The sequence below is a fragment of the Haliotis rufescens genome, unplaced genomic scaffold (assembly GCF_023055435.1).
Source record: "Haliotis rufescens isolate VD_foot unplaced genomic scaffold, xgHalRufe1.0.p SCAF_15, whole genome shotgun sequence".
Classification (NCBI taxonomy): Eukaryota; Metazoa; Mollusca; class Gastropoda; order Lepetellida; family Haliotidae; genus Haliotis; species Haliotis rufescens.
Window position 1 is genome coordinate 2,852,268 of NW_025963835.1, and position 16,058 is coordinate 2,868,325.

Below are 16,058 nucleotides of genomic sequence, written 5' to 3' on the forward strand. Positions count from 1 at the left end.
GAAGTAGAAAGCAAATAATTTATACAAATATCTGAGCATCCCACTCCCATTGCTGATAGTGATGTTTCCAACTGATTGTGCACTGAAATAAATGTATATTTAGATAAACTGCAAGTGATTCAATGGCAGGTGATTGACTAACAAATTAATTAATGTGCGCTTGTTTTCATAAAAACACTAGGCCACGCCCACAAACGTACGACTTTCGAAAACTGCATTATTGTGCTGAACGATGTCATTGATTTCGGTGTCAGTTCTAAAAACCTTCCTTGCATGGTATGATGGTGTCAGTTCATGGTGTGAAGGTGTCAGTTCATGGTGTGATGGTGTCCGTTCATGGAGTGAAGGTGTCAGTTCATGGTGTGATAGTGTCAGTTCATAGTGTGATGGTGCCAGTTCATGGTGTGATAGTGTCAGTTCAAAACCTTCATGGTATGATGTGATGGTGTCAGTTCAAAACGTCCCTTGCATGGTGTGATGGTGTCAGTTCAAAACCTCCCTTGCATGGTGTGATAGTGTCAGTTCAAAACCTTCCTTGCATGGTGTGATGGTGTCAGTTCAAAACCTTCCTTGCATGGTGTGAGGGTGCCAGTTCAAAACGTCCCTTGCATGGTGTGATGGTGTCAGTTCATGGTGTGATAGTGTCAGTTCAAAACCTTCATGGTATGATATGATGGTGTCAGTTCAAAACGTCCCTTGCATGGTGTGACGGTGTCAGTTCATGGTGTGATGGTGTCAGTTCATGGTGTGATGGTGCCAGTTCATGGTGTGATGGTGCCAGTTCATGGTGTGATGGTGTTAGTTCATGGTGTGATGGTGTCCGTTCAAAACCTTCATGGTATGATGTGATGGTGTCAGTTCAAAACGTCCCTTGCATGGTGTGATGGTGTCAGTTCATGGTGTGATGTGTCAGTTCAAAACCTTCATGGTATGATGTGATGGTGTCCGTTCAAAACGTCCCTTGCATGGTGATATAATGTCAGTTCAAAACCTTCCTTGCATGGTGTGATGGTGTCAGTTCAAAACCTTCCTTGCATGGTGTGAGGGTGCCAGTTAAAACGTCCCTTGCATGGTGTGATGGTGTCAGTTCATGGTGTGATAGTGTCAGTTCAAAACCTTCATGTTATGATGTGATGGTGTCAGTTCAAAACGTCCCTTGCATGGTGTGATGGTGTCAGTTCATGGTGTGATGGTGTCAGTTTAAAACCTTCATGGTATGATGTGATGGTGTCAGTTCAAAACGTCCCTTGCATTGTGTGACGGTGTCAGTTCATGGTGTGATGGTGTCAGTTCATGGTGTGATGGTGCCAGTTCATGGTGTGATGGTGCCAGTTCATGGTGTGATGGTGCCAGTTCATGGTGTGATAGTGTCAGTTCAAAACCTTCATGGTATGATGTGATGGTGTCAGTTCAAAACGTCCCTTGCATGGTGTGATGGTGTCAGTTCATGGTGTGATGGTGTCAGTTTAAAACCTTCATGGTATGATGTGATGGTGTCAGTTCAAAACGTCCCTTGCATTGTGTGACGGTGTCAGTTCATGGTGTGATGGTGTCAGTTCATGGTGTGATGGTGCCAGTTCATGGTGTGATGGTGCCAGTTCATGGTGTGATGGTGCCAGTTCATGGTGTGATGGTGCCAGTTCATGGTGTGATGGTGCCAGTTCATGGTGTGATGGTGCCAGTTCATGGTGTGATGGTGTCAGTTCATGGTGTGATGGTGTCAGTTCATGGTGTGAAGGTGTCAGTTCATGGTGTGATGGTGCCAGTTCATGGTGTGATGGTGCCAGTTCATGGTGTGATGGTGTCCGTTCAAAACCTTCATGGTATGATGTGATGGTGTCAGTTCAAAACGTCCCTTGCATGGTGTGATGGTGTCAGTTCATGGTGTGATGTGTCAGTTCAAAACCTTCATGGTATGATGTGATGGTGTCCGTTCAAAACGTCCCTTGCATGGTGATATAATGTCAGTTCAAAACCTTCCTTGCATGGTGTGATGATGTCAGTTCAAAACCTCCCTTGCATGGTGTGAGGGTGCCAGTTCAAAACGTCCCTTGCATGGTGTGATGGTGTCAGTTCAAAACCTTCCTTGCATGGTGTGATGGTGTCAGTTCATGGTGTGATGGTGCCAGTTCAAAACCTTCATTGCATGGTGTGATGGTGCCAGTTCAAAACCTTCCTTGCATGGTGTGATGGTGTCAATTCAAAACCTTTCTTGCATGGTGTGATGGTGTCAGTTCATGGTGTGATGGTGTAAATTCAAAACCTTCCTTGCATGGTGTGATGGTGCCAGTTCAAACCCTTCCTTGTATGGTGTGAGGGTGCCAGTTCAAACCCTTTATAGCATGGTGTGATGGTGTCAGTTCAAAACCTTCCTTGCATGGTGTGATGGTGCCAAGTTGTGATTGCTCAACAACAGTCTTGATAACATATATATATTTGCGATGATTTGTGTGGAGTGTTATGAATATATCTTTGAGCATGTGAAAATGTTGTCAATTAAGTGGGTTTTTGTTATTTGTATTGTTTCTCTGTGTTTTATGGAGTTCTCTTCAGCATCCTGACCAAACTAAAGCGAAAATAATCGATCCTCATTTAGTCCCAAGCATTATGCAACATTATTAAACTCACACGAATAACACCAATATATCATCAGTAAACATGGTATATATCCGGAAATGTGTTAACATGTCAGTAAATGTAATAAGCAAAGTATATGTGGGCGCAATTAATTTGACCGCAAATATTATTATACACCAACTGTTGCAATATCACCGCAAAACTGCGCTCGGATTACTCGGACCCGTAAACGATTACAGTCCAAATATTTACAGTCCGACCGGCGGGGATGTACATCTATCTACGTCACTTCGTTGCATTTTTGATAAAACGCCCTGTCATGTTGAACATGAAATCTATCTTAAAACCTCTTGTCTAATCCGCTGAATAGCTAAGTGCGGCGTTAAACAACAGATCACGTGACCGAATTGTCAACGTACGTGTCCGGGGAAGATGAACGCTGCTTGAAGACAAACAGGGATATGTACACACAGGTGAGTGGAAGCAGACAGGTATATTGTCATGGGGAGATCCGGCTGCAGTGTGGATGTAGCGTTCACACAATGACACATTCAATGCTTTATAATGTTGTATTGTTTAACCACGGGCTTGTATATAGGTCCGTGGCTTAACATGAGGCTTGACACAGGGTTAGGTGTCGTGCATGTATTTGGTATGTTTTAAATTACAGTCTGTTGCAGAGGTAGCGGGCTAGCGTTATCCCCGCTAACAAATTAGAAATGACGCATATCTTTTACTATGGGGGTGGGGGGGTGGTGGTGGTGGTCAAAGGGACCATCTCAATTCTGTTATAAAACAAATATGATACATAATATTTTTTGAAAACTTAGAGATTTGTCGTCAAGATCGTCTGTCTATGCACAAGACCATAAACTAATAATAGTAACAAACAAACTCGCAATCCTTCGGCCTCGTCTTCGAGTTTGTTTGTTATGATTAGTTACATGGTCCTGCGGTCTTAGTTTGCCGACTGAAAACTTCCTGGTTAAAACGTCCTTGTTAGTAACGGGTCCCCTGATTGGCTGAAATTAATTTTACCGAATGTCGTACGTTATCTCGGCGGTTTTCATTGGCTGATGAAATCGAAAGTACATTGAGAGTTGGACCTGCTTGCATTGTCCGAGTTCGCTGAAGGTTACACACAACCAAATTTTTACCCATAGACTTCTATGGTAACGTTATATAAACTGAGTCAAATTAAACACATTTTTAAAAGTAATCCCATATATGATATACAACGGACAAATGTATCAGAGAAGGTAATTTTTAATCATTAATGTCCAAAGAAGGATTTTAATTAACGGTGGTAAACATAATTTGTTCCAAGCACCTACGGTATTCGGTAATAACATCAACAGTTTAAATAATAAGTCCCAAGCACGAGAATCTGATGGCACACAAGTTCAGTAGCGTGTATTGCCACCATGTGCGTTGACAACTGCCACACACCGCCTTCGCATGGACCTTGTGATGCTTGTGAACACATGATTTGGAAGACGACGCCATTGTTGCTGCAAAATGGTGCCAAGATCTTGCAAATTCTGTGGTTGGTTCTGGAGAGTGCGCAGACTTCTGCCAAGAGCATCCCAGACGTGTTCGATGGGATTGTGGTCGGGAGGCCTTGACGGCCAGTCCATGACGTTGACTCCCGCATTCTGAAGGAAATTCCTTGTCAAAATTGCTGTGTGGGGTCTGGCATTGTCGTGTTGGAAGATCAAACCGGGTCCATGTGCTGCCATAAAAGGCAGAAGTTCTGGTGCTAAGGTACCTGGTCGCGGTAAGCAGCAGCGTTGAGGTTGCCACGGAAGACAAGAAGCCTGGAACGTGCATTGCCACAGAAAGCACCCCACACCATGACACTTCCGCTTCGAAATCTGTCAACTTCCTGTACACAACACTGGGCGTAACGTTCATGACGGCGCCTCCACACCCTCGCCCTACCATCAGCAAATCGAAGATTAAATCGGGATTCATCACTGAAGACGACTTGATTCCAATTCCTCTGAATCCATCGTAAGTGTCGCTGTGCCCACAATTGACGTTGACGTCTGTGTAATTGAAAATCGGCCCGCGGTATGGCCGTCGTGCTTGAAGGTAAGCAGTTCTCGGACGGTTTCGAACAGTTTGCGCACTCAGTCTACCCCTAAACAGTTCATTTCTGGTTGATGTAGCCGTCAAAAATCGGTTACGGAGGTGACGTAAGACAATCTGACGATCCTCTGCATGTGACGTCACAAGTGGTCGACCTGACCGAGGGCGATCAGAGGTGGTATCCGTTTGCTGTAGACGCGTCTGTAAATCATAAACAGTCCGTCGACTACAACCCATCGTCCTTGCGACTTCAGCTACGGACGTTCCGGTCTGCAACATGCCGATGGCACGTTCACGTTGCACATTTGAAAGGCGTGGCATGACAAATGGCCGTAAAGACTTTTGTTTTCTTGTGTTTTTCTTTTTTTGTTAATGACTGCTAACAAGTATAGCTGAAAACACGTGCGGTATTATGGCCACGTGACCAGTTGCACGTGGAAAACCACTTTTGCCACTATAGTGCTGTGCACATGATTTTGATCGATTCACCTGCACAAAAACGGGTGTTATCTGAAGACAATACGTGGCCATTACTGTTTAAATACACAATAAGGGCCCACAATGATAACTGGTCAAAATGTTAAAATTTTAGGATTGTGAAGTTTTTAATTTGGTTCAGTATATATGTAAAGTCGGATCTTTATCATTTTAAAAGAGAGGCGGACCACATGCACTGATATATTATCAGCTATGGTGTCATGTGAGTATTTGCACCTGCCTCGGGTATATTTTTCTCTTTGTCTCTGGTTTCATATCTGATATAAATGTTACAAAGGTTGCGATAACGTTACATACACACCGTGAAGTATTGACGATGTGGTGATGACGTTATATACACACCGTGAAGTATAAACAATGTGGCGATGACATTACATACACACTGTGAAGTATTGACGATGTGGTGATGACGTCATATACACACCGTGAAGTATTGACGATGTGGCGATGTCGTTACATACACACCGTGAAGTATTGACGATGTTGTGATGACGTTATATACACGCCATGAAGTATTGACGATGTGGCAATATGGTTATATACACACCGTGAAGTATTGACGATGTGGCGATGACGTTACAAACACACCGTGAAGTATTAACGATGTGGCGATGACGTTACATACACACCGTGAAGTATTGACCTTGTGGTGATGACGTTATAAACACACCGGGAAGAATTGACGATGTGGTGATGACGTTACATATACACCGTGAAGTATTGACGTTGTGGTGATGACGTTATAAACACACCGTGAAGTATTAACGATGTGGCGATGACGTTACATACACATCGTGAAGTATTAACGATGTGGCGATGACGTTATAAACACACCGTGAAGTATTGACGATGTGGCGATGACGTTATAAACACACCGTGAAGTATTAACGATGTGGCGATGACGTTACATACACACCGTGAAATATTGACGATGTGGTAATGACGTTATAAACACACCGTGAAGTATTAACGATGTGGCGATGACGTTACATAGACACCGTGAAGTATTGACGATGTGGTGATGACGTTACATATACACCGTGAAGTATTGACTTTTTGGTGATGACGTTATAAACACACCGTGAAGTATTAACGATGTGGTGATGACGTTACATACACACCGTGAATGATATTTTATGACGTTATTTATACACGATGATAGGGTGAAGAGGACAATCACTGATGCAAAAATTCAACTACCGTATGTCCTCTATTAGACGGATCCATCATTTCATAAAAGGTAATATCCATACCATATTAACTTAACGTGTCTCTGTGCCACCATTATACAGAACACACACCAGTGTATCTAATAAAGGAAATACGATATCTATGAAAATAATTTCGGCGTTTCGAAGTTATACAATCGTCATATATAGTATGTTAATTTTATACACAGATATGACGGCCAAAGTGTTATGAGAGTGATGTACAGTATAATGGAATGTCATGAATGTTTTGGGGGGATACTTTTTGAACACACAATGTCAAAAACCTATCCCCCAAAATATTCACTATCCCAGACCTCTTTTGTTCAGTATAGTTTCATTGGTGAAAAATTATATTGGGGAATGAAAAAAGACTCTCTAAAGTTAAATTTTGTCTTGTATGTTATTTCTCAAATCTACTATGTTAAATTCCTTTCACTATTGTACTACCACAGCTTCGTTTGAGAACTGACGTCACCATCTCTACCTCTCTCATTACTGTAACTTCCCAAAGAATTTCGCTCGCACATGAATGTCTTCTGACTGGCTAGCTCTTTTTAGCGTCGTGTTATTCAAATCGGAATCAAAACGAAACTAAAAGCGAATGAGACTAATGTATTAAGAATAAGATTGAGCTTTTATCCACTGGTCGAGGAAAAGGTGAATAGGGACTTAACCATTAAATCAGTAATTTCCAATAATTTATTTTTCGTTAATTATTTTTCTTATTTTACCCGACGACTTCCTACAACCCTATGGTTTTGGACAAACAAATAGGTTTTTAATGAGTCCTTATAGCAATTTCGAAATCATGTCAGTCAACAAGCTTTTTCCTTGCAGCTGGCATTTTCCTGAGGTTGAACACAGTTGTCTAACGTATCGGCAACTGTAGACAGGATACTAATTGACCAGTACAATGGCCATGGCACAAGAGGACCCCTTGACACAGGATCTCAACTGCCCAATATGTCTGGAACCTATGCATGAACCAGTGACGCTCTCTGACTGTCATCACTCATTCTGTAGACGGTGTCTTCAGCAGTCGATTCAGGGGGCTCTGGGCACGGACAGGGATCCATACGTATGTCCCCAATGTCGCAGTCCTTTCGTCCCCAGTGATGGCAGCAGGGTGAACCACCACCTGCAGAGCATCCTCAACAGTCACCGGAGGGCACAGGAAAGAATTGCTTCTGCTGAAACAACAGAGAAGCCATCCAAGCAAGACATTGATGTAGGTATTACTACGTATCTCTCTCTCTCTCTCACACACACACACACACACACACACACACACACACACACACACACACACACACACACACACACACAGACACACACACACACACACACACACACACAGAGAGAGAGAGACACACACACACACACCTGTATCTCATGCTTATATATGGCTGACTAAAATGAGAATCGGATGCGTCCCAGCTGATTGTTTGTCATCGTGCTCCGGCGATGTAGGTCGATGCTCATTCTGTCATCCACTGGTTTGTCTGGTCAAGACTCGTTAGCTCACTGGCCGCCGTGGCTGTAGTTGCTTACCGTGACGTAAAACAACGTCCACTCACTCACTCAGCTACAAAGACAACGTTACATGTAATATCTGATTTTCAGTTGTAGTTTAGTGTAGTCTATTGTTTTGACAATTCCCAATATATCGATATGAATCACATCTCTGTGTTTATGTCCATACAAGTGCGATCATTTTTTGTCCAGAACCTCACATCCTTCCTGTCTACAGTGGACACGAAGCTTCAGTCCCTGCTGACCACCCTTGATCAATCCAGTATTAGAGTAGGAGGAAGGCAAACGGTGCGAGCTCAGGTAAAGATGAAATGTGTGCCATGTGTGACGTGTCAGGTTGTGTCGTTCTGTTCGTTCACGACGTTAGATAGATTTCACTGCTAGCTAGCGGGGATTGCTTTCTCCGAAGTCCGCACTTCTCGCTTAAGTAGCTCATCGCTACCGGGGACGGTCGGGTAGCCTCGTGGTTAAAGCGTTCGCTCGTCACGCCGAAGACCCAGGTTCGACTCCCGACATGGGTACAATGTGCGACATGTCTGATGTCCCCCGCCGTGATATTGCTATCGTTAGACATTGACGAGTCGTTCTGCTACTTGGTGATCGGTCGAACGTAGGTCGCCAGTAGGTAATTATGGGTCTGTGTTGATCATATACTGACCCACCCCTGGTGATATTGCGCTAAACTAGGGTTTTATATTTAATCACATACCCCCTTTATCTGGTAATCTGTGATTAACTTATTTTCTCAAGATTATCTAACTTAGGTCAAGAACATTTTTTATTGTTGGAAGTCAAGAACTTAGTTAAATATTTCCTTTTTATTCCAAGATACTTTATGAATTATTATATATGTGTTTGGTGCATGTTCTGGTTGGGGACGGTGTTGTGTGTCTGGTGCATGTTCTGGTTGGGGACGGTGTTGTGTGTCTGGTGCATGTTCTGGTTGGGGACGGTGTTGTATGTCTGGTGCGTGCTCTGGTTGGGGACGGTGTTGTGTGTCTGGTGCGTGTTCTGGTTGGGGACGGTGTTGTGTGTCTGGTGCGTGTTCTGGTTGGGGACGGTGTTGTGTGTCTGGTGCGTGCTCTGGTTGGGGACGGTGTTGTGTGTCTGGTGCATGCTCTGGTTGGGGACGGTGTTGTGTGTCTGGTGCGTGTTCTGGTTGGGGACGGTGTTGTGTGTCTGGTGCATGTTCTGGTTGGGGACGGTGTTGTGTGTCTGGTGCATGTTCTGGTTGGGGAAGGTGTTGTGTGTCTGGTGCATGTTCTGGTTGGGGACGGTGTTGTGTGTCTGGTGCGTGTTCTGGTTGGGGACGGTGTTGTGTGTCTGGTGCGTGTTCTGGTTGGGGACGGTGTTGTGTGTCTGGTGCGTGCTCTGGTTGGGGACGGTGTTGTGTGTCTGGTGCATGTTCTGGTTGGGGACGGTGTTGTGTGTCTGGTGCGTGTTCTGGTTGGGGAAGGTGTTGTGTGTCTGGTGCATGTTCTGGTTGGGGACGGTGTTGTGTGTCTGGTGCGTGTTCTGGTTGGGGAAGGTGTTGTGTGTCTGGTGCATGTTCTGGTTGGGGACGGTGTTGTGTGTCTGGTGCGTGTTCTGGTTGGGGACGGTGTTGTGTGTCTGGTGCGTGCTCTGGTTGGGGACGGTGTTGTGTGTCTGGTGCGTGTTCTGGTTGGGGACGGTGTTGTGTGTCTGGTGCGTGTTCTGGTTGGGGACGGTGTTGTGTGTCTGGTGCATGTTCTGGTTGGGGACGGTGTTGTGTGTCTGGTGCGTGTTCTGGTTGGGGACGGTGTTGTGTGTCTGGTGCGTGCTCTGGTTGGGGACGGTGTTGTGTGTCTGGTGCGTGCTCTGGTTGGGGACGGTGTTGTGTGTCTGGTGCATGCTCTGGTTGGGGACGGTGTTGTGTGTCTGGTGCATGTTCTGGTTGGGGACGGTGTTGTGTGTCTGGTGCGTGCTCTGGTTGGGGACGGTGTTGTGTGTCTGGTGCATGTTCTGGTTGGGGACGGTGTTGTGTGTCTGGTGCATGTTCTGGTTGGGGACGGTGTTGTGTGTCTGGTGCGTGCTCTGGTTGGGGACGGTGTTGTGTGTCTGGTGCATGTTCTGGTTGGGGACGGTGTTGTGTGTCTGGTGCATGTTCTGGTTGGGGACGGTGTTGTGTGTCTGGTGCGTGCTCTGGTTGGGGACGGTGTTGTGTGTCTGGTGCGTGCTCTGGTTGGGGACGGTGTTGTGTGTCTGGTGCGTGCTCTGGTTGGGGACGGTGTTGTGTGTCTGGTGCGTGCTCTGGTTGGGGACGGTGTTGTGTGTCTGGTGCGTGTTCTGGTTGGGGACGGTGTTGTGTGTCTGGTGCATGTTCTGGTTGGGGACGGTGTTGTGTGTCTGGTGCGTGTTCTGGTTGGGGACGGTGTTGTGTGTCTGGTGCATGTTCTGGTTGGGGACGGTGTTGTGTGTCTGGTGCATGTTCTGGTTGGGGAAGGTGTTGTGTGTCTGGTGCGTGTTCTGGTTGGGGACGGTGTTGTGTGTCTGGTGCGTGCTCTGGTTGGGGACGGTGTTGTGTGTCTGGTGCGTGTTCTGGTTGGGGACGGTGTTGTGTGTCTGGTGCGTGCTCTGGTTGGGGACGGTGTTGTGTGTCTGGTGCGTGTTCTGGTTGGGGACGGTGTTGTGTGTCTGGTGCATGTTCTGGTTGGGGACGGTGTTGTGTGTCTGGTGCATGTTCTGGTTGGGGACGGTGTTGTGTGTCTGGTGCGTGCTCTGGTTGGGGACGGTGTTGTGTGTCTGGTGCGTGCTCTGGTTGGGGACGGTGTTGTGTGTCTGGTGGATGTTCTGGTTGGGGACGGTGTTGTGTGTCTGGTGCGTGTTCTGGTTGGGGACGGTGTTGTGTGTCTGGTGCGTGTTCTGGTTGGGGAAGGTGTTGTGTGTCTGGTGCGTGTTCTGGTTGGGGACGGTGTTGTGTGTCTGGTGCATGTTCTGGTTGGGGACGGTGTTGTGTGTCTGGTGCGTGCTCTGGTTGGGGACGGTGTTGTGTGTCTGGTGCGTGCTCTGGTTGGGGACGGTGTTGTGTGTCTGGTGCGTGCTCTGGTTGGGGAAGGTGTTGTGTGTCTTCCAGCTTCAAGACGTCCTTGATGTTGCGATGTTGCGATGTTGCGATTGGCAGCATTCAGTTTCGGCATTTTCCCACTTTCAATAAGTCGACAAATGTATGACAAATTGTTGAATGACGTTTGACCTTTTGCAGTCATTGTCACTGCACATGATTGTCACGGCTTGATATATCATTCTGCTTTTAATTTCCTTACCATGACATTTTCGTGTATAAAAATTGCTGTATAAAGCTACAAAAGTGTTAGACGGTTGCGATTTGCACTACACCAGTTGAAGAAAAGGTGACTAACATCGTTCAATCAAAACATTTGCATTTGTATTGAATGTTCCATGAATAAACAAAATCAGCATTCTCAATATCTCCTATGTGTTTCCTTATTTTGAAGAGAGTACAAGTCCATCCTCGGCCATCAGTGGAACAAGTCAACGGGATACATCCATCCAATACTCAAGAACACAACATCGGTAACGATATCAAAAACTTTATGTTTCATCTTTGATTTAAATTGTAATTTACTATGATAGGTATTAGGAAACAGGCATAACACACTGTGAGCCAGCGTGTGCGTGAGTGCATGCATGCGTATTTGGGTGAGCGCGTGAGTGTATGCATAAGTGCGTGAGTGAGCAAGGTTTTACCCCAGAAGTGGGCGTGAATCTAGAAAAATACGAGTCTCTGTTATTACGAGCCGGAGTTTCCGGACATACAGGGTTCGGATGTAAGGGTGATGTGGGTAGCCTTGTGGTTGAGCTATTGGTTCGTCACGCCAAAGACCTTAGTTCGATACTCCACTTTGGCACAATGGTGTTCCCCCGTCGTTAGAGTGGCTAGAACATTGCGAATAATGGCGTAAAACTCTAGCCACTCACTTACTCTACGTAGCAATTATTATTATTCAGTAATCAGTACTATTTCACTGGAGTGAGTGAGTAAGTATGTTTTTACGCCGCTTTTAGCAACATTCCAGCAATATCACTGCGGGGGACACCAGAAAAAGGCTTCACACATTCTACCCATGTCGGAAATCGAACCCGGGCTGTCGGTGTGACGAGCGAACGATTTAATCACTTGGCTACCCATCAGTCTCATTTATTTGCCGTAACAGATTCCACTGCAATAAAATGCAAAATAGCTGTACAAATTATATGAATGGATCACTGAAAATCCGTGATGGCACCGTGTGTTATTAAGAAAGATGTCAGTCTCAATTTTTCTGTTTAATGCTCCAGGTTGTGACTAACTCTGGTACTTTTACTGGATTTATTTTCCCAATTTTTTTTTTTAAAGCTGTGTTTTAAAATGACCAGTTCTGTTTAGATTTAAGATTCTTTTAAGTTTAAATATGCAACCTAAACGCCAGAGAATAATAAGTCTCGACTATCTGCAGAAACTGATTTTATTGGGCGTAAAATAGGGATGACAATTATATGAATTGATCACTGAAAATCGGTGATGACACCAAATAATGTCAGCATAATTTTTTCCGTTTTATGCTCCAGATTGTGACTTTGAAGCAGAATCAGTTGGCGAGTTCCGGGACCGATCTTTGGTAATAATCAAGAAACACTTCCTTCTGATCATGTTTCTCATACACGCATGCGCACTGGTCTTCTGTTTCCTGAGTGTGTTTTGATAATGGTGACACGTGACACGACCAAGTTTACTGGCATGCGTTCAATGGGCCGAGGCGCTTTCTGAGCGCTAAGTACCGCGGGCGCACGGGTGTAATCGAATAATCTGGCAACTGCCGCCGGCAGAGGGCGCGGTTTTCAAAATGGCGTTGCAGACTGATTTTAGCAATATTGATGAACATTGTGTATCCGAAAGTATTATTGTTTAGAACAAAGATACGATAAACTTACCGTTAGTTAGACGGTCACCGATGAGACAACAAAACTCTATTGTATGGCATTATCGTGATATACGTCGACCCAACTCATGTAATCCTACCGACTTATTTAACATTGGAAAATCAAAATATGGACTAGAATGTGTTGATTCGCCCCCAATGTGCGTACAGCCAATTGTCAGTGACATTTGACACTGAATGAGATTTCTCAGTTCGCTGTACAAGTCACCAACGTAGTGGTAGATGGGCTCGTCGGGGAAATTAAATTTTATATGATAATATATAGGAGATAAATCGTGGATTTTGTAACAGCTTGTTGCATCTGTTTGTTCGCTCTATCCGTGTCGTACTGTATTTACAAACGAACTGGGGTAAATAAAATAAAGTCGAATGGGAACGTTAGGTGAATAAGAACTTCTGGTTCTGCATTGAAGCTGTCGAAGATGTGGATTAAGAACCCAAATAAAATCTTACTTCTTAAAACTGCATTCCAGGTATTTTATTTACCAGTTACTTGGGTAAAACATATTGGTTTGATGTTTATATTCATATATGTTTAATTTCAGTATATTCTGGACAGTTATTAAGGGGAATAAATTAAATACATCGGGTAAGACATGTCACTATATTGCCAAAACGGCAAGAACAAAGTCTCATAAATCACAAAAAATAATTAATTACCTATAGGGTTAGAAAAAAATCGAGTTACTAAAATTAGTATGTGCACTGGTGCAATATCGTTCACGCGCACTAGTATATTGTATGTCATCCGGGCGGCATTGTTATCGTCTTTCAAATTTTATTCTGACACTAGAAATGACGTCATAGCTGAAGACTGTTGACGTCATTTGACAATTGTGGTTTTCTAATAAGGCGGTTGTGATCTGTGCATTTCTCTAAAGGAAAGCTGATGGATTAGGAAGTAATAGGTAACAAAGAAGTTATTACACTCGCATGTTTGTCATACTGATTTTACGAAACTCGTCTCAAGGCTCCCCAACACTGACGCAGCGCGCGAGCGGCGCAACGCGACAACGCGTTTTTTCTCCACAATAACGCGCTGCTTTACCGCCCATACTGAAGCGGCGCGTTAAAGGAAAAATTATGGTTTTATGCCTTTGACCATTCGTGAAGGATATCAATATATCACGGATCCAATTTTATTTAACAGTCTTTTATTTGCTCCAGATCCTGGAGAAATTGTATCCAGTATTTCTTCGTTAAATGTATTTTGATAATAATGATACGAGTACTTATCACTTGAACCCTCAAATGTCGAACTGATTGATTTCCAGGCATTTAATGCCATTTCATTGTCTTTGTAGTGGGGTGAATCCACATTGTACAGAAAAGGGTATTTCTGTATTTCAACTATTAATTTCTCCCCGTCAATGTTTTTGTTTGGCATTTTCTGTCTATTTTGTTAGCAATTAATAAAACTGTCCTCAACCACGTGTTGTGTTTTGTGAAAGGAAGTGACATCACAACTAGGGGATCCCCCCATGCGTCGGGGCGTCACGCGTTAAAAATCGCTTTTTGGGCGATTCAAAAATCACGACGCCCGCGCGCCGCGTGAGCTTGGGCAGTTCATTGAAATAGCACTGTTGCGATTTTTTTACGCGGGCGCGCCGCTCGCGCGCTGCGTCAGTGTCGGGGGCCCTTAAGAATAAATGTATTACCCTCGCTCTCGTTCGGGAAAAACAATATTTCCTGGGGTATTTTTTTTAGTCAACACTTGGATATTCCTGGTTATGTTTATTGACCAAAAGTAATCTATGCATGCATATTGTATGATTCAACTAAATGGATCGGTGACTTGGTGGATTGTGTTTCATTGTACCCCAGCGGCCATTCGTCACCACTTGCCCCTTTCCGTAACCTGCTTGTCCCGGAATAACACGAGTTGGTCACGAATGCCCATGACGGCATGGGACGTTGTCCAAATCAACCACTGGTTAAGTTGTCAGGGACAAAATCGATTATTTACAGGCCGCCCTGATATTGCTGGAATATTGTAGACTGCAGTAAAAAAAAAAAAAATCGCAATGTTTTAGATTTATTAAATAGAAGATAGACACCTATGAAAATATCTAAATTTACGTTTCCAGTTTCGAAAAATGAAGGCAGAGACCATACTATTATATGGTCTCTGATGAAGGTTTATATCGCATAATAATCCATGTCAAATGTTTACAAAAAGAAATCATATGAGTGTTATTGGGACAAAACAGCAACTTCATACCAAATTATATTATACATGTATCTTGTTCACAAACAGACGCATGAAAAGGAATTTTTCTGTACTGAAATTAACATGGGTTGCAAGGGAAAATACTCCGTGCTGCGAGGGGCTTCAAAATGCAGCTAAAACAATTGGAATATCCTGGTTTTAACAAGTGAGAAAGTCTTCCAATAAATGTATTTACTAATGTGGTGGCATCAAACTTCTCCACTGAGTGCGTGTATGTCTAACAAGTTGTTCCATGTCGAAAATGTAATGTTCACAGGACCCGCATTTGTCCAAGTCCGCCATCTCTATCCCTCGGCGTGCCTTCCTCCTCAGTATGCGCGGAGGCACTAGAAAGCGCTCTCAGCGTGCGTTTCGTTCATTTGGAAATATTCGGAGGTGCTCGCTGGCGCCTGGGCACCAAACGGCTTATTGAATGCACGCCTGTGTCCTGTGTGTTCACGTGTGTCCGCTCTGCATGATGCAATGTACACGAACCAACGTCTTTCATATGGCAAATGGAATAGCAGTTTTTTACCTACGCAAGCATGACCAGGTTTATGAACTCAATCAAAGACAAGTGGCACGTGAGAATAACGGTTGTTCGGTATATAATAAACTCTACACGACTTTAATTGTTGTTTTTTTATGACATAATGTGTATTGATGATGACCCACTACCACCATCGTCGCAATTTGATGCTTGCCATATATTCGATAAATATGTACAATGGTGTTATGTTGCCTCAAGTGATGCTTATTGACACGTACACCTGCTATAGAATTGTTTGGCTTCCAGGGAGCATTTTGTTTGGGATGCTGACCCCCTCCTCCCCTGAATCCCGAATACCATCCATGTTTTTCACCGTGAGTCTCATTGCTCACGCCAGAATCCGGAATACTATTTAACCTAAACCTCAAAAGCATTGAGAAAATTGTGCAATTTGAAGTTAAAATGCTGAAAAAATATGAAACAAATAA

The 16,058-nt window shown here is 44.2% G+C and overlaps 1 protein-coding gene across 3 annotated transcripts; it reads left to right on the top strand.

The window, feature by feature from the left end:
• Positions 1–2,856: 2,856 nt before the first annotated feature.
• Positions 2,857–16,058, top strand: LOC124134932 (E3 ubiquitin-protein ligase TRIM58-like). Of its 3 annotated transcripts, none has more exons than XM_046500034.2 (6): positions 2,857–3,050; positions 7,215–7,605; positions 8,103–8,210; positions 11,387–11,465; positions 12,501–12,550; positions 15,877–16,058. In XM_046500034.2, the coding sequence occupies exons 2-6, from the start codon at positions 7,291–7,293 to the stop codon at positions 15,898–15,900; spliced, it is 576 nt and encodes a 191-aa protein (XP_046355990.2). In that variant the 5' UTR covers positions 2,857–3,050; positions 7,215–7,290; the 3' UTR covers positions 15,901–16,058. The 3 variants fall into 3 exon arrangements, with proteins under 3 accessions (XP_046355990.2, XP_046355988.2, XP_046355989.2); XM_046500032.2 differs by lacking the exon at positions 15,877–16,058 and adding an exon at positions 15,358–15,712; XM_046500033.2 differs by lacking the exons at positions 2,857–3,050; positions 15,877–16,058 and adding exons at positions 6,344–6,406; positions 15,358–15,712.